The sequence below is a fragment of the Thamnophis sirtalis genome, unplaced genomic scaffold, assembly GCF_051295495.1.
Source record: "Thamnophis sirtalis isolate CommonGarterSnake01/CBP01778 unplaced genomic scaffold, rThaSir2_p1.2 scaffold_1, whole genome shotgun sequence".
Classification (NCBI taxonomy): domain Eukaryota; kingdom Metazoa; phylum Chordata; class Lepidosauria; order Squamata; family Natricidae; genus Thamnophis; species Thamnophis sirtalis.
The window spans coordinates 38,968,552-38,991,467 of record NW_028261381.1 but is presented as its reverse complement, the minus strand read 5'-3'; the positions used below and the strand labels follow the sequence as shown (position 1 = coordinate 38,991,467).

Sequence of the window (22,916 nt, the reverse complement as noted above, 5' to 3'; positions counted from 1 at the left end):
TATTTCAATTTAATGTTTTGATTTTAAATTACTGCATTGCTGAATTTTCGTACATGTAGACAAACGAGCAAGGATTCAATACCTGACCATGATGGAAACTTAATTAGTAAGGCTGCTGGAAACCTTAATCTAACTAGGAGATCTTTCCCAATAACATTAAATATGAATGTGGACTTGGAATACCCAATTACAGGACAGCTACTCAACACATGCTCAGATGCACTTTAATCATCAGATTCCTTTTTCTAGAGCTGAATTATGAAACGAGGAAAAACATACTACGCTGGTTTTGTTGAAGACGGAGTTATTAGTACGGATGTTATATCTAGGCAGCCTAATAAATAGAGTATTATGTTATGGTTCTCATAATATTTTCCCAATGTCTAAGATATTTTACAGGAGCCCAAAAGGTTTTAGAGTATGAAGGGGAAAGGAGAATAACCTTTAAAAAACTGCATTCAGGAAAACCTGTCACTGTTTTTTTTTAAAAGCAATACAGTATGTTCACCTCTTTCCTCTGAAGTTTCATGTTCTGCTAGAAATAAATTAAAAAGAAAGAACTAACAGATTTCTGAAAACACTAGCTCTCATTAAAGAAGTACCATAATTAATACATCACAACATGTTTCTACCTTTTCATATGAAATTTCGTATAAAATAAACTGAAAATGAAAGTGCTTGTAACAGGCCCACTGAATCTTTCTTCTTCTATTAGCGTATCAGTCTGCCATCATATCTAGATGAATAGCAAAGATATATGCTTAAAAGAACACCACGGTTTCTTTTGTCAGAAATTCATTACTTTTTATTAGGGTCATTGCTTGAAAACTTCAAAAACACCATATGGACCTAATTGTGGTTTATTTTGGCAAAAAAGGAAGACACTGTAGAACAATTGAGGCATTACATTCTACAATTCCATTACTTTCATCCCTCTCCATTTTATTACTGTGTCATTAAAGGCAACTTGAGTGAGCAAAGAATTATAGTGTCATGTGTACAGGCTAGTAGATTAATAACAAAACACACTCAAGTTTAAAGGTATCTAACAGCTGTTTTCATTATTTTGTGTAAATACGCTTGAAGCACAGCTATCTGATTAGTGGATGGAGTGCTCTTCTCTGTCACATGCCATGGGCACTGCTATGTGCAAGTAATCAAAGTGCTCGGAAAATGAGTTTACATTGTTCACTGCTGAAATACACAAATGTCAGAAAGTGACCGTGCATCAAAGCTTAGGCAAATCATCTGCTGCAAACAAACAGATTCCAATGCCCATTTCAGCTTTAAACATTCCACTGTAACACAATGACTGAACAGGACTTATTGCAAGCCAAAATGAAGTGATGCTTAAAGAATAATAAGTTGCTGGGGTTGGAACCAATTTCTACCTCATAATCTTTGTTTTCTGGGTGTTTTCTACAAAGGAGATAGCTACCAGTTTCTTCCACATTCTCACCAAAGTAGCTGACAACCAGTAAGAGTATAGAGGACTGGTTTCCTAAAAAAAGGCAAATAACTTTCTTCTTGGGCTCAAAACACAGCTGAATAAATCAATAGGAATAATTTACATCCCATTAACTAATAGCATAAAAGACATCAGAGATATAAGGCATCTGAGCAAGAGCAAGCTTTGATGAAAATCTCCTTCAGTACAAGAGAAGGAGGGTTTGTTCTATCAGGGCATAATTTATTTTCCACCATTGTCAACTGAAATAATTGGAATTATCCTCCATTTCATGTAACTGGGTGGGCCATGAGAACAACAAATATGGCCTGGATAAAATCACTCCACAGCATCTTCCTAAGTTGGCCCCCAAACAGAGCTGTATGTTCCTAATATACACTCATTTTTCCACACCAATGAAAAATAATCCTTAGAATAATCCTTAAAATAAACAATCTTAATTTTTATAGACTGTAGCTGAAACACAAATGCATTAATAACTTGTTGAAATTTAGCACAATTTTTAAAAAGAGCGCAGAAGATATAAGCTGTAAAATGCAACTATGAAAATATAATTAAAACATCAAGGAAGATATTGTAGTATAAACTGAGGATCGTAATAATAAAAACCTAAAATCAGAGGGAATCAGTGCTTAGTTTAGTTTAACTATAATGGAACAACTAACAAATATTTCTGAGTAACTAAATGGAAAAATGACATCCATAACATTCCCATCATCATTACAAATCTAGGAATCTCACAGAACCTTAGGGACTTGCCCTTTTCAGGCATATTGTATACAGGTCTACAAAGATCACGATACACACACAAAAAAAGGAATGATGAAGATAAATATACAGAAAAATGTCATTGTGCAACAAACATGAAAAAGGGGGCCAGTTTTTTTAAAGTAGTAAAGAAAAAGGCTAGTTCAGGAACTTGAAAGGTGAACAGTTTTCTGAAAATTAAAGAGGCAATTAGAGCTCCCGTCTCAGAAAAAAGGCCAGAAAATCTATGTACTGTGCCTTTGTCAACTAATATAAGGCATGTCATATCTAGTTAGTGTTCTCTGTAAAACTGTAGCACAAAAGGCTGTACAAGGATTGTGGATCATCAAGAAGCATGCTATAGAATAGAATAGAATAGAATAGAATAGAATAGAATAGAATAGAATAGAATAGAATAGAATTCTTTATTGGACAAGTGTGATTGGACACACAAGGAATTTGTGTTTGGTACATATGCGCCCAGTGTACATAAGAAGACAAGATACATTCGTCAAGAATCATAAGGTACAACATTTAATGATAGTCATAGGGTACAAATAAGCAATCAGGAAACAATCAATATCAATATAAATCGTAAGGATACAAGCAACAAAGTTACAGTCCTGCAGTAATCTGTATAACTCCCTCACAGTAAAGAAACAAAATTGTTAAAATGTTGACAGCAAAGTTCCCTAGGTAATACCTTCCACCAGATGTCTAGATGTCTATGCTGCTTAGAAAAAACATAGGCCATATGGACATACAATGCAATAGCAGAGTTCGAAGGGACCTTGGAGTCTTCTACTCCAACCTCCTGCCTAGGCAGGAAACCCTATACCGTTCCAGACAAATGGCTATCCAACATCTTTGTAAAGACTTCCAGTGTTGGGGCATTCACAACTTCTGGAGGCAAGCTGTTCCACCGATTAATTGTTCTAACTGTCAGGAAATTTCTCCTCAGTTCTAAGTTGCTTCTCTCCTTGATTAGTTTCCACCCATTGCTTCTTGTTCCTACCCTCAGGTGCCTTGGAGAATAGTTTGACTCTCTCTTCTTTGTGGCAACCCCTGAGATATTGGAACACTGCTATCATGTCTCCCATAGTCCTTCTTTTCATTAAACTAAAGATACCCAGTTCCTGCAACCGTTCTTCATATGTTTTAGTCTCCAGTTCCCTAATCATCTGTGTTGCTCTTCTCTGCACTTTTTCTAGAGTCTCCACTTCTTTTCTACATCGTGGCAACCAAAACTGAATGCAGTATTCCAAGTGTGGCCTTATCAAGGCAAGACATCATCACCTAATATATTTGTAGGAATGTTATTAGCTGGGAAATGCTATTCTAGAACATTAGTATAAAGCTTTTCCTACATGAATGAAAGAGGGATATTTACTGTTGGAGGGCAGACTTTAGAAGGCCAAAGACATAAATCGCCTTTTAGGAGTTCCCAGAGGGTTAATAGTCAGTTTCTTCTAGTGATTAAGGCACCAAGCTAGAAACCAAGAGACTGGGTGTTACAGTAATTCTGCCTTTGACATGAAAGCCAGTTGAGTGACTTTGGAACAGTCACATGCTCTCAGCCCAACCCACTTCACAGGGTTGTTGTTGTGGAGAAACAGGAGGAGGCACTGAGTTATTACTAAAAATATAAAAGGAAAGAGTGAAGAATAAAATCAAAACAAAAATTGCAAGAACAGAAGTTATTGAACCGTAAGAACTAAGAGCTGCCCTGTGACAAATTTATCTGGATTGGAATTAATGACATTTCATGAAATGGACTCTCAGAAAACTACATAAAGTCCAGACCTAAAGTGCTGAAAGTATAAACATTTATATAAATAACTGATGGGATTTACAGTCATCACAATCTTATTATATAGGTATGGGTGTTGTGTGTACACACATCTTTCCTTCCTTCCTTTTTTTTTTTTACTTTCCAATATTACATTATTTCTAATCAGAATTCAATAATATTTGATTAACTGATTGACTATGTTTAAGTCAGTGTCAACACTTAGCATCCACATGGACAGATTTTCTCCATGGCAATTTAGTACAAAATGGTCCTGCAGGTTTTCTAACAGTATAATCTTTGCCATTGTAACTGATGCTGATGTCATCTTTTTTGACTAAACCAGTATTTGATTGGATGGCCATTATTCCTACAAAACTTAGCAGATGTAAAGAATTATTTGCAAACCAATTGTAGTAGCACCATCCTACTTATGTTGGGCAGCTATATGCAGAATTATAGAATTCGTTTGAAGTAAAGCTTAATAGGTATAGTGGGTGTTTACAACAGAAGATAGCTTGCTCAACAGTCTAGCTAACTTGTTGTTTTGTTGTTATATTTTCAATATAAATATTCATTTTCATTGTTACTAATTGCAAAGCTATAGTTTAGGACAAAGGAAGAAAAACAGCTAATGCACAAACACTGCTTGTTTTCACCTCAAAAAGAGCAGGATTTCCCCACACACAGACATACCCACACACCCACACACAAGAGTTTAATTTCCATCTGGGAACCAAAATAAGGTTAATATTTTCAAAAGCTCTCATTCTTATCACCTATGTCCACGTTTCAGAAAAGTACATTTCACTATGCTTACAGTAACTCAACTTTCTTTTTCAAAATTCAGTTGTCAGCAATGAGGAAAAAATGCCACCCACAGAGATTTTAAAGTTTAAATGGTTGCCAGATAACTATCCATGCTGATATCTCAGAAAGGGCAAAGCAAATGGTGAATTAGAGATAAGTAGTAATTAAGGTAGAAACAGTAAAGCAACAAAATATATATTTTTATCTGTGACCATGATATGGATAGCATCCCTAACCCCAAAATGCTGTTATATTTTTTTTCTACAGAAGTTCAAAAATGACTTCTGAGATTGGATGAAAAAGCTCATGGTGGGTTACATTAAACATTAAAAAAGCAAACATACACAAACCCTCAAACTGCAGCAGAATTAAATTAAAATTCTGAACCATGTCCCTCAGCCAATGGATCCAAAAGCTTAAAGTGGAAGGCTAAAAATGAAATGACTTCTCATAGCACTACATATTATTAAATAAGAAAAATGCTCATTTCATTGATCAGACTAACTAACTAGAACAACTGTCCCTGAAGATGTAAAGGTATCAATTCCAAGAACTGTCAGGAACAGTCAGGCTGATGGGAAATTCTGGAAGTCAAAATGGAAACATCTGGGTGAGGCCAGCTTGCTGAAAGCCAGCAGGACTACAGCAGGACTGTCAAACTCACAGCCGTGGGTTGGATGAGTCCCGTGCTGCCCCGCCCTGCCCGGTTTAGTGAAGGGGAAAAAAAGTCCTGATACATCACATGATACCGCCATGACGTGGGTTTGACACCCCTGGACTACAGGTAGTCCTTGACTTACAACAATTCATTTAGTGAGTGTCCAATGTGACTGAAAAAAGTGACTTATGGCCATGGTCACGTGATCAAAATTCAGACGCTTGGCAACTGGTTCATATTTATGCAGTGTCCTAGGGTAATGTGATCACACTTTGTGAATTTCTAACAAACAAAGTCAATGGGGGAAGCCAGATTCACTTAACAACTATGTTGTTAGTCAGAATCATACTATTAACTAATCAACTGCAGTGATTCACTTAACAACTGTCTCACTCAGCAACAGAAATGTTGGGCTCAATTGTGCTGGTAAGTCAAGGACCACCTGTATTTCAAGAGCAACTGAACACTTTCTCTGTGAGAATTTATGTTAAATGAAGTCTTATCTATGGCTTCAACACCAAGGAATCTCATGGCGGGAGAACAGATACTTGTGAGAAAATAAAGAAAAAAGAAAGAAACAACTCCTATCATACTGACTGATGGCCTACTCAAACTGACTCTGGATGCCTCAGGGGAAGGGAAGGCAAACAGGAATTAAAAGAATAGCATCCCTAGTGGGAAAGGGTATATGAGAAGCATCTACACAATATTCTGGGCAATTGAACTGTGACTTGGAGGGCTCTGCATGATTTTCTTAATGTACCTTAACTTTTTTTCCAAAATCTAGTATAAAGTCCTTTCTCTCCCAACTATAAAGGAATTTCAGTACCGAACTTGGGGAGAATGCCTTTAATGAGAGGAAGAAGAAACCCAGTGGTAAAATTCAAAATTTTTACTACCAGTTCTGTGGGCATGGCTTAGTGGGCGAGGTATGGCTTGCTGGGCGTGGCTTGGTAGGGATGGCAGGAGAAGGATACTGCAAAATCTCCATTCCCACCCCACTCTGGGGCAAGCCAGAGGTGGCATTTGCCGGTTCACCAAACTACTCAAAATTTCCGCTACCTGCTGGATTTCACCCCTGGAGTAACCCATGAAAGAGAGACTTAGAGACGAGGTTATAGAGTCCAGAGATGAAATACGAAAAATAAATTCAAAACATAGCCTGCCTGGATTGTGTTTAGTATAAGATGGGACAGAAAAACTTGGACAGATTTTGTTAATATATCCTACAGTAATGAAACAGAATTCCTGATATTTCTTGAGGTATCGGCTTCTTAACCCAGGCTCTCCTGAAGGGCTAACACCCTCTGCATGCATGCCACCATCTTTAGATTCATCTGGCATGTATTGAAGGGATTCTTGCCAAAAAAGAGCTCCTCAGGCATCCAACGTAAACCAATAACAAAGGGAACTTTTTAATATAGTATATAAATTCCACGTTGTTGTTGAAGTAATTATCAAACCATCAGGACTTTTCTTTGTGTTCCAAACTGAGAGTAATGTGAAAATCAAGAATTAACCACTTTAAAGTGCGATAACAGTGGTTGCGGGCTTTCTGCCATAAGTTTCGCCCTTGGTGGCATCTTACATCTGAGACTTGGAAAATATGAGCTCTAATACCGAGAAAGGTAAAAAGTTAGTACAGCCCGTAGTGAAAAATAAGTTTGCATCATCTGTCATTGCAGCTTCCTGCCAACAGGGTCATTCCCCATTAAATTACCACTTGTCAATGTTTAAAATACTGATTGATAAATGACCGTGCCAAAACTGATATCACAACAGCTTTTCTTTTCAAATATTCTTGGTTACCACATTCTGCTACTTCTAGAAGCAGACAGAGGAAGGATGGTGTAGTCCTCCACCCCCTCAACTATTTCACTGAACCTCAATTTAAATCAGATACATAAGTAACAGGTACTGCATAATGATTGGTCCTGGTATATATTATATTCTAGTCCTCCTGCCAAAATAAGCCTACTGGCAAATTAGCAATAAGGGCAGATCCAAGTCTCCAATTTTACCAAATAATACTAATCTGTTTTATCAATATAAACTGCATTTTAATAAGAAAAAAAATCTTTTCTTCAGTACACTTAACTTTTCAATGCCTCAGAGGACAATAATTCGTTCATGCTGTAGAACAAGAATGTTTTACAAGACCTTAACTCTCAAGATAATTTTTTTCTGTAAATACAAAATGTAACTTTTATGGGAATCCACTGTATGCAACATGACAAGAACACATCTAATAAAATTAAATAGGCTGCATGCAGAATCCAACTGCGCTATATAGTACAGAACTAGAGAACGGCTCTAGTTAGATCTCATCTGAATGACTAAAGTTGGTTAAAGAAAAGAGATCAAAGCTATTATTTTGGCAGAACTGGTAAAAAAGAAAAAAGGCTTCTTTCTCTAAGATCTTTTAGTCTCAGTAGGTGGCAACAACTGGCTGACCTCCTTTTGGGCTAAGCAGCCTGATAAGTTCGTAGATGAGAGACCTCCAGGGCACAAATGTCTGTAGGGACATTTACAACAAGCCAACATTTTGTCAAAGCAACAGAACTTGGGTTGAAGGCTCTGTCTCTTACATACGTGCACAATGTCACAAGACACATGCAAAAGGAGTCTAAGTTTCTGTTATACACACGTTTTGACTGCGTCCCAGAAACAGACAATGACAATCCTTTCCTTTCTGTTGCAAGGAAAGTATATGAGCAGGGACATCTGCAAGAAGTCCCTAGCAGTCGTGCATGATATGAAGGAGACCAGACTTCTTTTAAAGGAATAACAACAAATCATGGTACTATAGATAGTCCTCATTTTTGCGACTACAACTGAGACCGGCAACTTGGGCCATTAAACGAAGCAGCTGCTGAATGAAACCATGGTTGTGTTTATGATCTTTGCTTTGCTTTAGCGACCTGCAATGGTCCTAAATGTGAGGAGAGGTTGCAAAGTTACTTTTCCATCATGGCTGTAACTGCAAATGGTTGCTAAATAAGGCAGCTGCTAAACAAGGATCACCTGTATAAAGAGTTGAGGAGAGGAGCATGAATTTGCAATGGTGCTGCCTCAGTGTCTGCTTCAGAAAGCAGTATGAGATACATGGAAGACACAACAGAGGAGACCAGGAGCTGGCATGGTCTTCAGAACTGTCCTATCAGACAAATTCATTTTATGATTTTCATGATAGAGGATGTCCTTATTTTCATGACATCATTGATCTCTCTACATTTTCCCTTGTATAAAAGATGTTCAGTTTGTCAAGGGCATTATACGCCAACACACCTGGATTTTTCCACATTGTATGTGGGAAGTCCCAAAAAATGTTACATCATGTGCAGATCACAGGTTGATCTACTGCTTCAATTAAGACAGTTGCTCTCCAAACACTTTTCACTACTCAGAAGTAGGATGTTCTTACATCATATAAAACTGAAGTTTACTTTCTCAGTTATCTGTTTTATTATCACTTCAGGAGGGGGGGAACTATTTGTAGCATTTTGCACTATCAAAAAGAATCACATTTGAAAATTTATTTTGTCCTTTCAGTATTTTAGAATTTAAAGCACACATTACACAGAAAACTAACAAGTTATACAGATGAAAGGAGTTTTCATTATCTTTACCCCTAGTCCTCCCATCTGTTCCTTTTTATCTGTTATTTGTGCTGTCATGGTTTTAAATGATCTCGGACATAAGATTTAACTGTTAAGGAACTGATATGAGAAGGAAGGGTGCTGTTTCCTCTTTTGATAGATGTCCATGTAAAACAGAACTACTTGCTCTAAGGGGATGGCATGGCAACAGCGGAGGAGGCAAATTGCCCCAGATGTCAGCTAACCACTGGATAAAAATCTTGAGCAGGCCCTGAGTTCTAAATAATGGCAAATGCTGATGAAAAATATTGTCTCAGTGCCGTGATTCGAGTGCGATATAGCAATTTGTGTAACTGGTTTATAGATTGAACAACTTTAATCCTCCAAAAACCCAGCGACAGGTCACAGACACAGATCTGACAATTTGCATGAATCATGCATTTGGATTAAAGATATATTTCACATACTAAAATCCCTCTACATACGAGTCACTGGCATTACAGGGTTAGAACATGAGACTGAATAATGTTATGGGTATCTGGAAGTGATAACAACAAGCCGTTCTTAGAATACTTTAAATATAAATGTCCAAGCTGACATCAGCTTTGAACCTACCCTACCCAATATAGATTAACCAATAATGGCAAACCTTTTGGGCTTGGAAAATGCCTAACCTGACTGTTGACATGTCCCACCCTCCCCAAACAAAAGTGAAACAATTATCTAGCTGCCCTCACATATCTAGGCCACCTTGACGGGTGGCACTGGCAGCAGCACTGAGGCTGAGCACTAGAAGCCTGGCTCTCAGCTTCAACCTAGCACTAACACTGGGACTCAAAAATGGCATTTTGAGCAGTTCCTGAAGGTGGACAATCTTTAGGGAACAGTGTGTTTATTTCTATGGCCCAGCACTCCCCAGGATCTGCCACACCACTTACTTTCACGTGGGGCTTCCTTTCTGTTAACAGACCCCTGCGGCCTATCCGAGACTGTTCCAGGTCACACAAGGCATTCATTCTTGAACCAACTTTGGAGAATGTTCTTCTTCAGCCTCTGCTACCTCCATAAACCACATGAAAGCACATGCCATTTGTATGTGATTTTTCAGAGGCTCTGGAGATCACACAAGCACACAGGACATTCTTTTGTGGCCTCAGCAGCATTTGAAAATCACGTCAGACTGGGGTATGCTTTTGACAATACTTGCTGTTAAATGTTGATTGTGCCATCCAAAATTTTGTAGCTTGTCACCCTTGACCATCTTTGGGCTAAGTGCAAAAAAAATCAGGATTGTCTAGAGTAGCTTGTTAAAATTACAAAACCAAATGGCAAAACCAAATTTATTTTCATAACGGGCAACCCTAGCCCTAATTTTACAAAATGCCAAACAGACAGCTGAACTGTGAGGGTGAAATGTGGGGTGGAAAAAAACACTTATGAAGTCTGCTAGAATCTACAAGTTTATCTACAAGATATATAACAACTGCCAATTTAAAGTGTTAACCACCTGTCCTTGACTCTTCAGAAAATTGTATTATAATCCATATTTTCCATTTACTTCTATAGTAGTCCTTGCTTATTGACTCTAATGGGGACTAGAAATTTCCATCCCTAAGCAAAGCAATCATTAGATGAAACATCATGTGACTGTACTGATTAGCAATGGCAGTTCCAGTAATGCTTGTGGTCATGAGGCAAAAAGCATGCCATCCTTAGATGGGGAACTCACACTTCTTTTGCTGGCTCCATCTCGTTGCCTCTTCCTGGCAGATAGGGCTCCACTGCCCTGCTGCACTCACCTCCACTTCAGCTCTCCAACCCGCATATCTGCTCCTCCACCATCTCTGCCCTTTTGGCTGCCCTGCTCTCCACCCCTCTGCCACCTCCAGCTGCCCCTTTGCAGTCTTCTTTCTTCTACTGCTGAGAAGTGCACAGCCAAGGCAGCTACTGACCTTTCACAAGGCCTCTGTGAGGGGTCACACACGCATCACAAAGGCCTCATGAAGCATTATGGAGGCCTTGCAGAGGCCTCACAAGACATTGTGGTCATGAGGTGTTGCAAAGGGCTAGCAGCTGCCTTGGCTGGGTGTGCCACATCAGCAGCAGAAGGTAGAAGACAGTGATGGTCAGCTGGGGGTGGCAGAGTAGGTGGCAGGTTGACCAAAAATAGGTGGGGAGAGATAGATGGACAAAGTTGAAGTACATATTGTGATTGTAAATGTTGTTTGCCAGGTTGTTTTTTCTCCAAGCATGAACCTCCAGATTTCTCTTTAGCGAGATTGATTAAGATGACAGGAGTAGTGGGAAAAAATGTCTAACAAGTGAATTATTTCCCAACAGCCCTTTGGGAATTGAGCAGCACATAAATTGCAGAAACAAAGTTTAGAGCCACTATCTCTTAGGGTATGATAGGGTGGAAATGCCTTGAATCTTTTTCTCACCAGCTTATGATGCACCAGCAAGGGGACGGTATTTTGCACTTGTTATGCGGAATCTGTAGTTGGTTGTTTACACAATGGCTGCTTGAATCTTTGTCTCTCTGAGAACCTATTCTTCCCTGGAGAATATTTTCAATGAGAAAGTTTATTTATTTTTTCTTGACTTTTCCTGTTTTAGTTATATATTGCAATGTTAACATAGCTATTTAGGGTGCACTTGCATCTTCATGATTGCTGTTTTGATTATTTGTATTAGAACCTTTTAATATTTTAATTATTTTATCAGTTGATCAGAGAAGTAAGACTAATCGGAAACTGAAGGGAACAATTATGTGCAGTTGTTGTTTACAGTCAAACACATACCAAAAATCAAAGATTACTTGGCACTGCTATTTACTCTGAAAGAAGATACTGTATACATACACATTATACCTAGAAATTGGCATATCTCTCCTCTAACTCTGACACAATTAACCTACTCCTGTTTTTTGTAAGATGCATTTGTTATCTTTGGTTAAAAAACACTATAAATAAATTCTTTTTTTTAAACCTAAATTGCTACCTACTTACTCTTGTGATATGTCCCAGTTCTAGATCATGTATCCTGCACTAATATATTTTTATTTTATATCAGAATCACAACATTAACTTAAAATGAAGCTTACTTTTACAAATCTTACTTGCAAGCTTCTTGTTTTCAATATAACTCTGCTGGATATAGAAATACAAATCATATTAAAGGAAGTAACAACAAGTAAAAAGGAGGTCAAAATAAGGAGAGAGAAAAAAAATCACCTTGGTTATTTTGTTCTCCATCCCGCCCTCGACATCACTGCAAACTTATGCATTTTTAAAAGACTGCAGGCATTCAAATGACTGTCACTCATGAAAATAATCACTTACTTACAGTGTATGAGTTTGGTTTGGATAAAGCAAATTACCATTTGAAAATAACTTCAAAAACACTCTGGGCAAAAAGCTTGCTTTATGAATCTAAGTTTGGCCCTGATATTTCTTAACCTTTTTCTCTCCATTTCCATTCAGCTTGCTTTTGCTAGAGTAACACAGACTAAATTAATAAGCTGCATTCAATTGCCATAGGTGCATTCAACATTTATTTAACAGAAGATTTTATTAGAAAAATAAATAGCGGCAACTGTAACTAAAAACTGAAACTAAAATGCATAACTTCATGCATGGATTGCTCTGTTAGTGTTTATTACAAGCAGTAAATAGTTTGTGTTTTATACATACATACATACATACATACATACATACATACACATACACACACACACACACACACATACATTATATAAAATAAATCAGAAGGTATGCCACAATTAATTTTCAAATCTAATGAATGAAAACTTGTGTAAAAGATATGTTTAAGAAATTGAATTTGTTTTTTGAAACACAGTATTCTGAGTATTGTACAATGCCTTTAAAAAAAAAAAAAAACACCACACTGGCATGTATTCAACCAGGCCAATCTCTATGTATTTTCTTTTTATATATTCTGCATATATAAATGTCAGCAATTCTCTAGTGTAGCTGCTAAAAACCCGTATCTTTTTGTATAGTTTTCAAAATTATATAAGAATATGTAGCAAATTAATTTAACATACTTCCAACAGAGTCATTCCCAAACTAGTAACTGGTACATTAAAAGCTGACTAATAGTAAGTCAGATTATTGGACCAACAAACCAAACATTAGTTTATGCATTCTTCCATTAAAATGGACATCCCATTATTCAAATAAATTGTCTGGATAGTTTACTATAACAGTAGAAAGCATACATAAAAGAAACAGCACATAAAAAGGTTTTTAAAAAAGCAAATATATAAAAGCAGTATGAAAATTATAGACCCTCCAGAATATTACAAATGACTAATATTTTAAAGCCTATAATAATAATTTTTTAAAAAAATGCTGCAAGTATCAGAGAAGACATGAAAGTAGTTGGCAGGGTAAGATGTTGGCATATTGATGAAAGATGGGTTTTTCCTTCTCGAGGAATCCCCCTACTGTTTCACAGGATGGGGTGCATGGGAAAAAAATGACCTCAAAATACAGATAGATGTGTGTAGGAGGCGCGAAGTAATCCTTAGGGTTGTGCAGTTCTCCCTTCCAGTAGCATTCCACAAAGGAACTGTTCAGTGTCACTAGATAATGTATTAATTAAATAATTTCACATTGCTAAGACTGTGTCTTGTATTTCCTGATTCTGGAAAGGTTTTTCTCCTCATCTTCTGTTGGAGGTGATTTTTCAATCCTTTTTATACTTTGGGTCTGAAAATTCTGTTTGGTAGTCCTCCAATTCTCACCTTGTCTTCTCCCAATCGTACACGGAGACAGAAAAGATTCACTGGAATACTGGTACTTTTTAAAACCATTTTCTAGCAGATTACCAGATTCTGTAACAGCTTTGTTCCCTATGCCATCCGTCTAATAAACTCGCAGGATTTGTTTCTATTTCAGCCAGCAATGTGCAGGATGAATGTTGCAGAACCTCTGAGGTTGTTCATAAGGGTGAACAACTGCAGTGGTGCTACAAGATTTGTAGTTTCGGGACTTGTTCATAAATACTAGGAAGCGCTTATTGCGTAACTTCAAACTTCCGCTAAAGGAACGCTCGTACCTGTATTGTTTCTCTGTGTCATATATGTGGGTATATGCATACTTTTGTACGTATGTATTTAATCATGTTTATGCAGTGTATATTGGAGGTGGTGTCCCTTTGAGAGCTCTATGCAACAAAATTCCATTTTAATGTATGCCAATTAGTGTACATTCAAAGTGACAATAAGTCTAAGTCTAAAAAATCAGGATGTTAGGCATCAGAGAAGAATCCTTAGCTATTTGAGATCTGAGAAAGCAACAATCTAACCAAATGCATTGGGACATGCTTCCTATGGCAGCACTCATTCATTCATATTCATTCATTCTCTCTCTCTCCCTCCCCCGCATCCTCTCTCTCACACACAAGCAACACTGACAAAGTAGGAGTCCATCCATCTATACATACCAATTACACTACTGTCTTCTGAGAAATCAATGTTATGCAAAGGACCAAAAGATCTCAAGAATTAGTAAGCAAAAAAACCCAACCCTAAACATATGCTATAAAATGAAAAAAAGAAATACAACCAAACTTAATTTACGTAGACACCATTCACTGTAACTTTCAATATTTTTTGATCTCTGTAACCTATCTCTGCTCCCATAAACTGCATACCTCTCTCCTACCAACTCTATTTAATCAATTGTCTAGTTCATTTCCTCCTTCTTTCTTAATTCATTCTTCTTTCATATATTCCTTCTATATTTATTCTCTCTATATATGACCAAAATTCCTCATCACATTTTTATAGTCAATCAATGAATCAACTTTCATTGCCACCCACTTATTCCTGGCCTTATTTCCTCCTTCCCTGCACATTTCTTAAGTAATCCATTCCCTTTATAGTTCTCCTTTTATACTCCACTTTCAGCTCCATATCACTAAGTAAACAAAAGTAGCTTTTATAAGCAACCAAATTTGCTTGTTTTGATATTCATTCTCACAACAGATCATTTAATACCCATTACTTTTCTACCAGCATTTGAACCTTTTAAAACTTCTCCACCCATTTTTACATCTTTTGTAAATATATTTTCTATTAAGATAAACAAATTCATTTACGTACTCTATTTGTCCTCGACTTTAAACCCATTTTCATTGATATATATATTCCAATATTCAAATTCCCAGCTAACAACATGACATCATTTGTGTTCAAAAATACATATACATCATGTATCTAATCAACATATTTCAATATCACCATAAGCTTTCCTTAAACATTTGGCTATACATACATTAAACAATGAAGGGTCATTATATAACCTTCTTTTAGTCTCTCATCAATATAAACATTCAGTAAGCATTCCATTTATATCCATGCATGCTTTACTTTCTCCATTTATCATTCATACAGTATTCAGCAAACAACATTCTTCACACAAACCTTCCATAAATTAAGCCTATTCACTTACCATATGCTTTCTCTAAATCAACAAATATATCAAAACACGTCTTTTAATTTTTTTTTCAGAGAGAACTTTTTCTTCAGCAGTCTTTCTATTTTCACTCTAATTTCTTTCCTTTTCCTCCATCTCTATGATTGCTTGCTTACAAATTGCCCTGGCTTAATACTTTCTGTACTCTTAGTTCTGTCTCGAAAAATATTTTGGCATGAAATGTATTATTTTGGTTATCATGATCATGATAGTGGTGAAATGAAATGCAATAATACCTGACCCCATTGAGAGAACACGGTAGAAAGGTACTAACCTGCTCACATCTGGGAACTTTATTGGAAAGTAAAGGACTTGGCATTTTGGCCTGATTAGCTTTTCCAGATGTTTAGGCCTGTGATCAGGCATCAGTTTCATAAATTTCCCAATTGATGTTAGAAATGACTCCATATTGTAGGCAGAGTTGAAAACCACAATGTCAGCAACCAAGCTAATAAAAGAGGGAGAAAATAAACAACAATCAATAATACATAGAACTTGTTTGGTGTAAAGCTGTTCTTTCACTAGAAATAAGGTAGATTTGGGCCCATTCCCTAAGGATTGTCATAGTACAAAGTCTCACTCTGCAGACCAAAAACGAGCCCATTTTTGGCCTCCCAAACCCTCTGCATGTCCCATTTTTGGACACTCCGATGCTGGGGAGAGCAAAAACGGGCCCATATTTTTAAGATGCACCGGACCATAAGATGCACCTAGAATTCTGAGAGGAAAAAGAAAGAAATAGTTTTTGCCTCCACGGGTCCCATTTTTTTCCTCCCCGGTGTCCAGAAGCATGGGAGGGAAAAAAACAGGATCCACTGAGGCCTCCGGAGGCCAAAAACAGGCCCGTTTTTTGCCTGCTGAGTGTTTCTGGATGCTAGGGAGGGGGAAAAATGGGACTCAGGGAGGCAAAAACCATTTTTTCCTGGTTTTCCTCCTCTAAACCTAAGTGCATCTTATGGTCCGGTGTGTCTTATAGTTCAAAAAATACAGTAGTTATTATTTTAAATTAACCTAGACAGGTTAAAATGTGCTCAGAGAAAAAGGACATAAGCCATCTTTTTCCCATCTCTAATTCTTTACAAAACCCATTTTAATGAGCTAAAATAATTCATATCAATAATATAAATGCAAAAATAGATAGCACAAATAAAAAACCAACTAATAAAAAAATGTTGACCTTGTATTTATGAATTATACACACATAAAGGTAATCCTGTAATTCAAATTAGGAAAAAAAATGCCAATTTAGTGGCATTAAAATGGCACACAAAAACTAATGTGCATTCTATAAGGGACAAAAGATAACTGCTCTGGTATTTCTGCCCTACCTTGATATATAGAATACTGATTACAATTTATATAACAGAAAAAGGTACACATGCCATTTGTACTGCAAAAAAAATTGTATTGCAATATACAGATTGTATATTTACTTCTTTAAAATTTATGGATCTTTACATGAATTACTAACAAATTACTGATGGAGGATATGGTTACCTCTAGTCCTGTACTTTAGCCATTCTTTTCTCCACTTACATATTTCTTCCACACAAACAGCTTTTTATATATTGGCTTTAAAAAAAAAAATAGAACGGCTGGATAATTTAATGGTAACAGCATAGTATGACCCCCTAAAGCTTCACCTTTTTACCTCAAATATAAGAGTGACATGAACTAAGATAGTCATACTGGTCTGGACATTGCCCAGATTAACAGAATCCAGACCAAATGCTGGGAAACCAGTACAAACTAACAATAAGTGGGTTATTGAAACTAACTATACATGGACAAGACAAGATAACTCATAGTTGATGCTAATGCAACAGTAGACATAATGAGAGTGGATATATGAAAGGTATGAGGGAACCATGGATGGCAATAGAAGGGAATATTTACAGCTCAGGGTTGAACTATGGGTGATAGGGCATCAAATTTTTCAAATTCAATTTTCAAACATTAAAAAAGTTCAAAAGTTGTGTGACATGCCTTGGGGATTGTAAAGAAATTTGGGATACTTCAATATAATTTAGATGTGCTTGGTAAGTAACTACATAAATATAACTTTTTAACATTTTGTTTGTTTCATGTGGGGCCCTTGGTGCTTTCTGAACTTGGTTGTTTTGTTGCAGATGTTTCACTAACAAACTACCAGTAGGTAACATCATTAGAATAGAAGGGAGGTGAGATTGCTTTCTGTCTATAACAGTGGCTTCCCTGCCTATGTTGGTGGGAATGTTGTTTTCCTTTTGGTAGTTCCTTGACTAGTTTGTTGTTTACAATAAACGCAAAAAGCTGGAAAAAAAGTAGCTTATAAGCAGTCCTCACACACAATCAAGATTCAGATATTTTGCATCCCATGAACATTTATGACCATCACAGTCCTGCAATCCTATGACCTGAAGTCATACGATTATGATTTGCATGCTTCACAGACAGTTTCTGACAAACAGTCAATTGACTGCAGTAAATCTGCAAGCTGTAGTCACCTGATGTCTTGCTTAACAAACTGCAGGCTTAACCACAGTGTTAAGAACAGTGCTTAACAACTGCACTGGAGATGCTGGTCCCAGTTGTCATTTTTAAGTAAGCCTTAAAATGTTCACTCTACATTTACAATAATTCTTTTAATAAAAATAGGTGAAACATACTTGTTGTTATGGGAAAAATAGGAGAGGGGTATGTTGGATATGTTTGCTGCCTTGAGTTGTTGGTGAACATAATAATAAAAGCAGGATATGACTGACTGACTGAATGAATGAATGAATCAATTTTATATTCAAGCAAATTTGGCTTTTCAATTTTAATGTAGGTGTCTAAAACTTTACTTGAATGTATCCGTGTTGTTTTTTAATTTGTCTATTTTATTTTTATTTTATTTTATTTCCCCTTTCTGTAAGCCGCCCAGAGTCCTCCGGGATTGGGCAGCCTATAAATAAAATTAAACTTCTAAACTTCTATTACTTTATTTCATTAACTTATGTTCAAGAAGTATGTTGGTTTTAAAGTAACAATATAAAGGATCACAGCCTTTTAAATATCTGGGTGTTTTATCACTGCACAAATTGTGAATACACAATGAAATAAATGTAAGGATTTATCTGGTAGGTTTACAACCCTCTCTACCTTAATATTGCTGCTGGAGGATATTATAATTTTTGTTTGCTTCCTTGAACTCTATTTTAATTTCAGTTGTATGCAATAAACACTATTGTTAAACCAGTGATGATTAATTGCCCCTTTGTTAAGTACTCTTACAGCATAAACATCTTGTCTGTATCACAAGGAAGGTACATACTGAAAAGTAGTACAATTTGTTAGGGTAGAACTTGATTCTCACAATAAAATCTAGGCATGCTTCTCTCTCTATGATCAGATTATAGAAAGTAGACTCCCCTGATATTTTCATACTACATTGGTCCATTCCTCTTTATCTCTGTAATCCCTTGAAAAGGACTAGGATTCTATCAATGTTGAATGAATGAAAGTGACTTAAAAATAGAATAATTAACCACAAGAGGGTACAAGATGTACCTACCATGATAGAATCTGGTTATATCCATATTGGAAGTCCCTTTCCTGACATTTCTGGACAGGATATGTCAATTGGTTCTCGTGGAAGTAAAGGATCTTTTTCAATTTGCCAAGGTCAGGCCGAAGGGCAACCAGTTCAGTCAGGTTAAGCACCGAGCTTGCAAAGAGGATCCTAAGAAACAAGGAAAGCAGTGTTTACTGTCTACAAGCCTGTTCAAAAGTGTCACCCTTCACCCTTTTCCCTCCCACCCATCTCCCCACAAGAAAAACATAACCTCTATAGGGAACATCAGTGGCTAAGCCTTAATACCATGTAGCAGGATTCTAGGTTTTGATCTCTTAAAAAACAGCCAAGGATTCGAATAGAAAAGCACTGAATCTCATTGGTTTTCTCAGCTCGGTTACAGAGAGATGCAAAATGAAAAAAAAAAAAATGAAAGTAAAGAGCTGGATGGGTTTTATTGAAAAAGGCAAGAAAAGCTATGTCTGAAGGACAAACAGAACAAAGATAAGGCTGACTGGGGAATACTTTGCTTGCAGTTTCATTACACTTCACTTTTTTATGCAACCAACTACTAAAATTCAATATACAAGCAAGCGTGGCACATGTTCCTGTTATGACATAAAACCTTTTGATTTATGCAATAACTACTGTGGTTTTTATTTTATTTTTTTGTTCAGATTTCCTTTCCCCCTTTTTTTTATTAAATATCCTGCACAGCTCCCATCTATTATTATGAGATTATAAATAATGGGAAAGACAGTTCATAACCTTTTAAGAGATTCACAGGGCTTCAAATACCAATACTAAGGTTAAACTGAGTTGCAACAGAGTTTGAAATCCATTCAGATATGTAACCTGTTATTTACTAATATCTGTTTAATGCAACTTTCTCCCAATACATTCAAGGAATGAATATAATTTTGTTTCTTTTGAAAAAAATCAGAGTTGGACCTGAGCATAAACAGAGGCAAGCTTTAAAAACACAGCATCTAATTCACTTTCCAATGAAAATTTGAACCCAAAAGATTCTTTTCCCAGTTAATTTTTAAAAACTACAATTTGTCTAGCTTTCTTTCCTTTGCCATGGTTAGGCACAAACTTAAATTATATTAAGCTTAGTTTCTGGAAGAAGAGTCATACCCTACTTTCTTGTCCAATCTTTTTTTCTCATTTAGAAGAGAGATGGATGATGGGTTTGTGTTGTGGCCCAGCAAGAGCCATTGGAGCTGCCACCAGACTCCGACAGCGAGGGGCCCTATGAGTCGGCTCTGGAGGATCCTGGACAGGGTTCCGACTCCGAGCAGGGTGCAGAGAGGCTGGTTGGCCACCAGGAGGCGCCTGAGCCTTGGACCAGTGGGGAGGAGACAAGAGAGAGTGATCCGGACGCCAGCAGTGAGTTGTTCCTGGATGTCCGGCACCGAAGAGCTAATAGGCGTCAGGAACAGTTGTGCAAGTACAGGAGGTAATTGCACTCAGCTGGTAGTCATTAGGCTCCTCTCCAGACTATAAAAGGACTGCTTGTGCACACACCCCTTTTGCAGAAGTCAATGCAGGAACTAATGCTGGAGAACATTATTGTGAACTTGGCAGGCTGGATTGCTGCCACGGCTTATCTGTGCTGGATTGCTGCCCAAGCTCGTCTGCGCCAGTTTGCTGCCAAGGACCTGTCTGTTAATTAAATGCCATAACTTATCTTTGGCTCGGAGTGTATTGGTGTGGGACGAGGGGGGGTCAGAACAGGTTTGTATGATGAAGAAATCTAACAATGAAATTCCATCTCCTAATGAATTAAATCAAGGATGGAAAACTGCAATCCAATAATTCCTCTTTTGCAGCTGACTGAGCCTCAAGCGAATGGGATCAATATTTTAGGTATGAATTTTGTTTTGTTTTTAGCTTTAAAGGGAAATTTAATTAGCTTCTGCAAAATCTCTAGACCGCACTGCAACCTCTGGCAACCAAAAACTCAGATGCAAAATTCCACTGCCCCAAAACATAAGAAATATACTCTGGCATACCAATTCTAATGATGCTGTTTCAACCACTAGGAAAAATAAAGGTCACAATGATTTCCTGATCAGTAAAGGGAATTTAGACTCTAAAAAATGAACCTTTACCACAGTGCCCTCCACTTATGAAGAAAGCAACAGTCCTCTCACCCAGTCTACATGGGAGGTAAAGAGACATGGTGATGTTGAGGAAACCTTAGAGACATGGTAATTTTTGCTGCTGTTTGAACGTCAATTAAAATGAATAGCTTGTCTCAGCATAAGAAATTTAACAATTGTGTACATGTGTATACACATATGCACTGAAACAGACATATACCTAAGGCCAAGAGAAAGCCCAGTTAGAGAATATTTCACAAACATGACATACTGCAATCACTGCATAAGCTGGATTAATACTTATTACTATGTTACTAGAGAATTAAGCTGTTTTTAGACTACCAAAGAGCTTTAAATTGCAACTTTTGTCTCTGTAAAGGAAACCTATATTTAAATTGTCTGTTAAAGTTAAATTAAAACAGCCACATCATTAACATGTTATCTTACAAAATAAGAGCACAGTTAAACTGCCGTTTACATTATTCTTATCCAACCTGATCAATGCTGCAAAATATTAATGATGCGGTGCAGTTCCAAACACCATTACAACATTAGCAAAACACACACACACACACACACACACACACTCTTATTAAATGTTCATCTGTTCCAAATAATAAAACCAAAATGATGCCCTCTTCTTCACAATGACGTAGTAAGTCACACAGTGCAACCATAATATGTCCATAATTGAAACAAACAGTGGTCCAAACTCATATGCAAATGAATGAACTGCTTCAGATGTTTATATTCATCAGACACATATGTAATATATTAGATACCCATAACCTATATACGGATTCATCTGTCTTTGGTCAGGCAGAAATATCATCTTTAAAACAGATGGATATTTATGTGAACTGATTTCCCATTTTGCCAATAGGCCAGTAAAGAATGATGAGCTACCTAAGCATGTATTTTGATTACTGCTCCTCTCCCTCCAATTCTGTGGAGTGACTTTGGTTGCCTATTTCCCACAATGATTTGACTTGCTGGCATTAAGGAATTTGCTTTAAAAAACCACCTCCTTTATTTTGCCCACCAGAATGAATGATAGTAATAAACTTGAGATTCAATACAAACATAAGATTATTATTAGTGGGTAGTTTTCCCTAGCTGAGTGTTACTAAACCTAATTTGGCAAGCCTACATGGTCCCATTTAATGTTTGTTACATCCCTCTACACCAGGGGTGTCAAACTCACGGGCTTCAGGCTGGATGCATCACATGCTAGCCACGCCCACACCCAGTTTAGCAAAGGGGAAGTCATGTGACAACACTGTGATGACGCATGTTCTACATCATGCTCTACATCATCCTTACTAATGGAGACATTAGCTTTTCATAGTTTATGTGGTTATGAAGGCTACAGTCCTATTAGAAGAGAAATACCTTTGATTACTACTATAGTTGCCTTTTCTTGGTTTTGGCTGCATTTAGCTTTCATACCTCTCTGCCCTATCTACTATTGGCTCCTAATTCCATATTTTGTTCGTTGAGGTATGTAGCTATGTGTGTTTGTGTGTATACTTGTGTGTTTGTATGCTTGAGCTTGAGTGTATAGTATTACACACACACACACTCACACACACACATTGACATGTATATGGTGTGATATGCATAATATATCTCACAGCTAGTAGTGTATTATTTGTGTATGACATATAAATGAAAATTCACCTTACTACTAAAGTAATTA

The 22,916-nt window shown here is 37.0% G+C and overlaps 1 protein-coding gene across 6 annotated transcripts in view; it reads right to left on the bottom strand.

Moving 5' to 3' along the window:
* The window catches only part of QTMAN (queuosine-tRNA mannosyltransferase), a 245,334-nt gene that overhangs the window by 106,109 nt on the left and 116,309 nt on the right, over positions 1–22,916 (bottom strand). For all 6 annotated transcript variants that reach the window (XM_087710877.1, XM_087710860.1, XM_087710840.1 and 3 more), the window contains 2 exons: positions 19,110–19,277; positions 15,849–16,022 (listed from right to left, as the gene is read on the bottom strand). In XM_087710877.1, the coding sequence (XP_087567003.1) occupies positions 15,849–16,022; positions 19,110–19,277 (342 nt within the window). The remainder of the gene's footprint in view (positions 1–15,848; positions 16,023–19,109; positions 19,278–22,916) is intronic.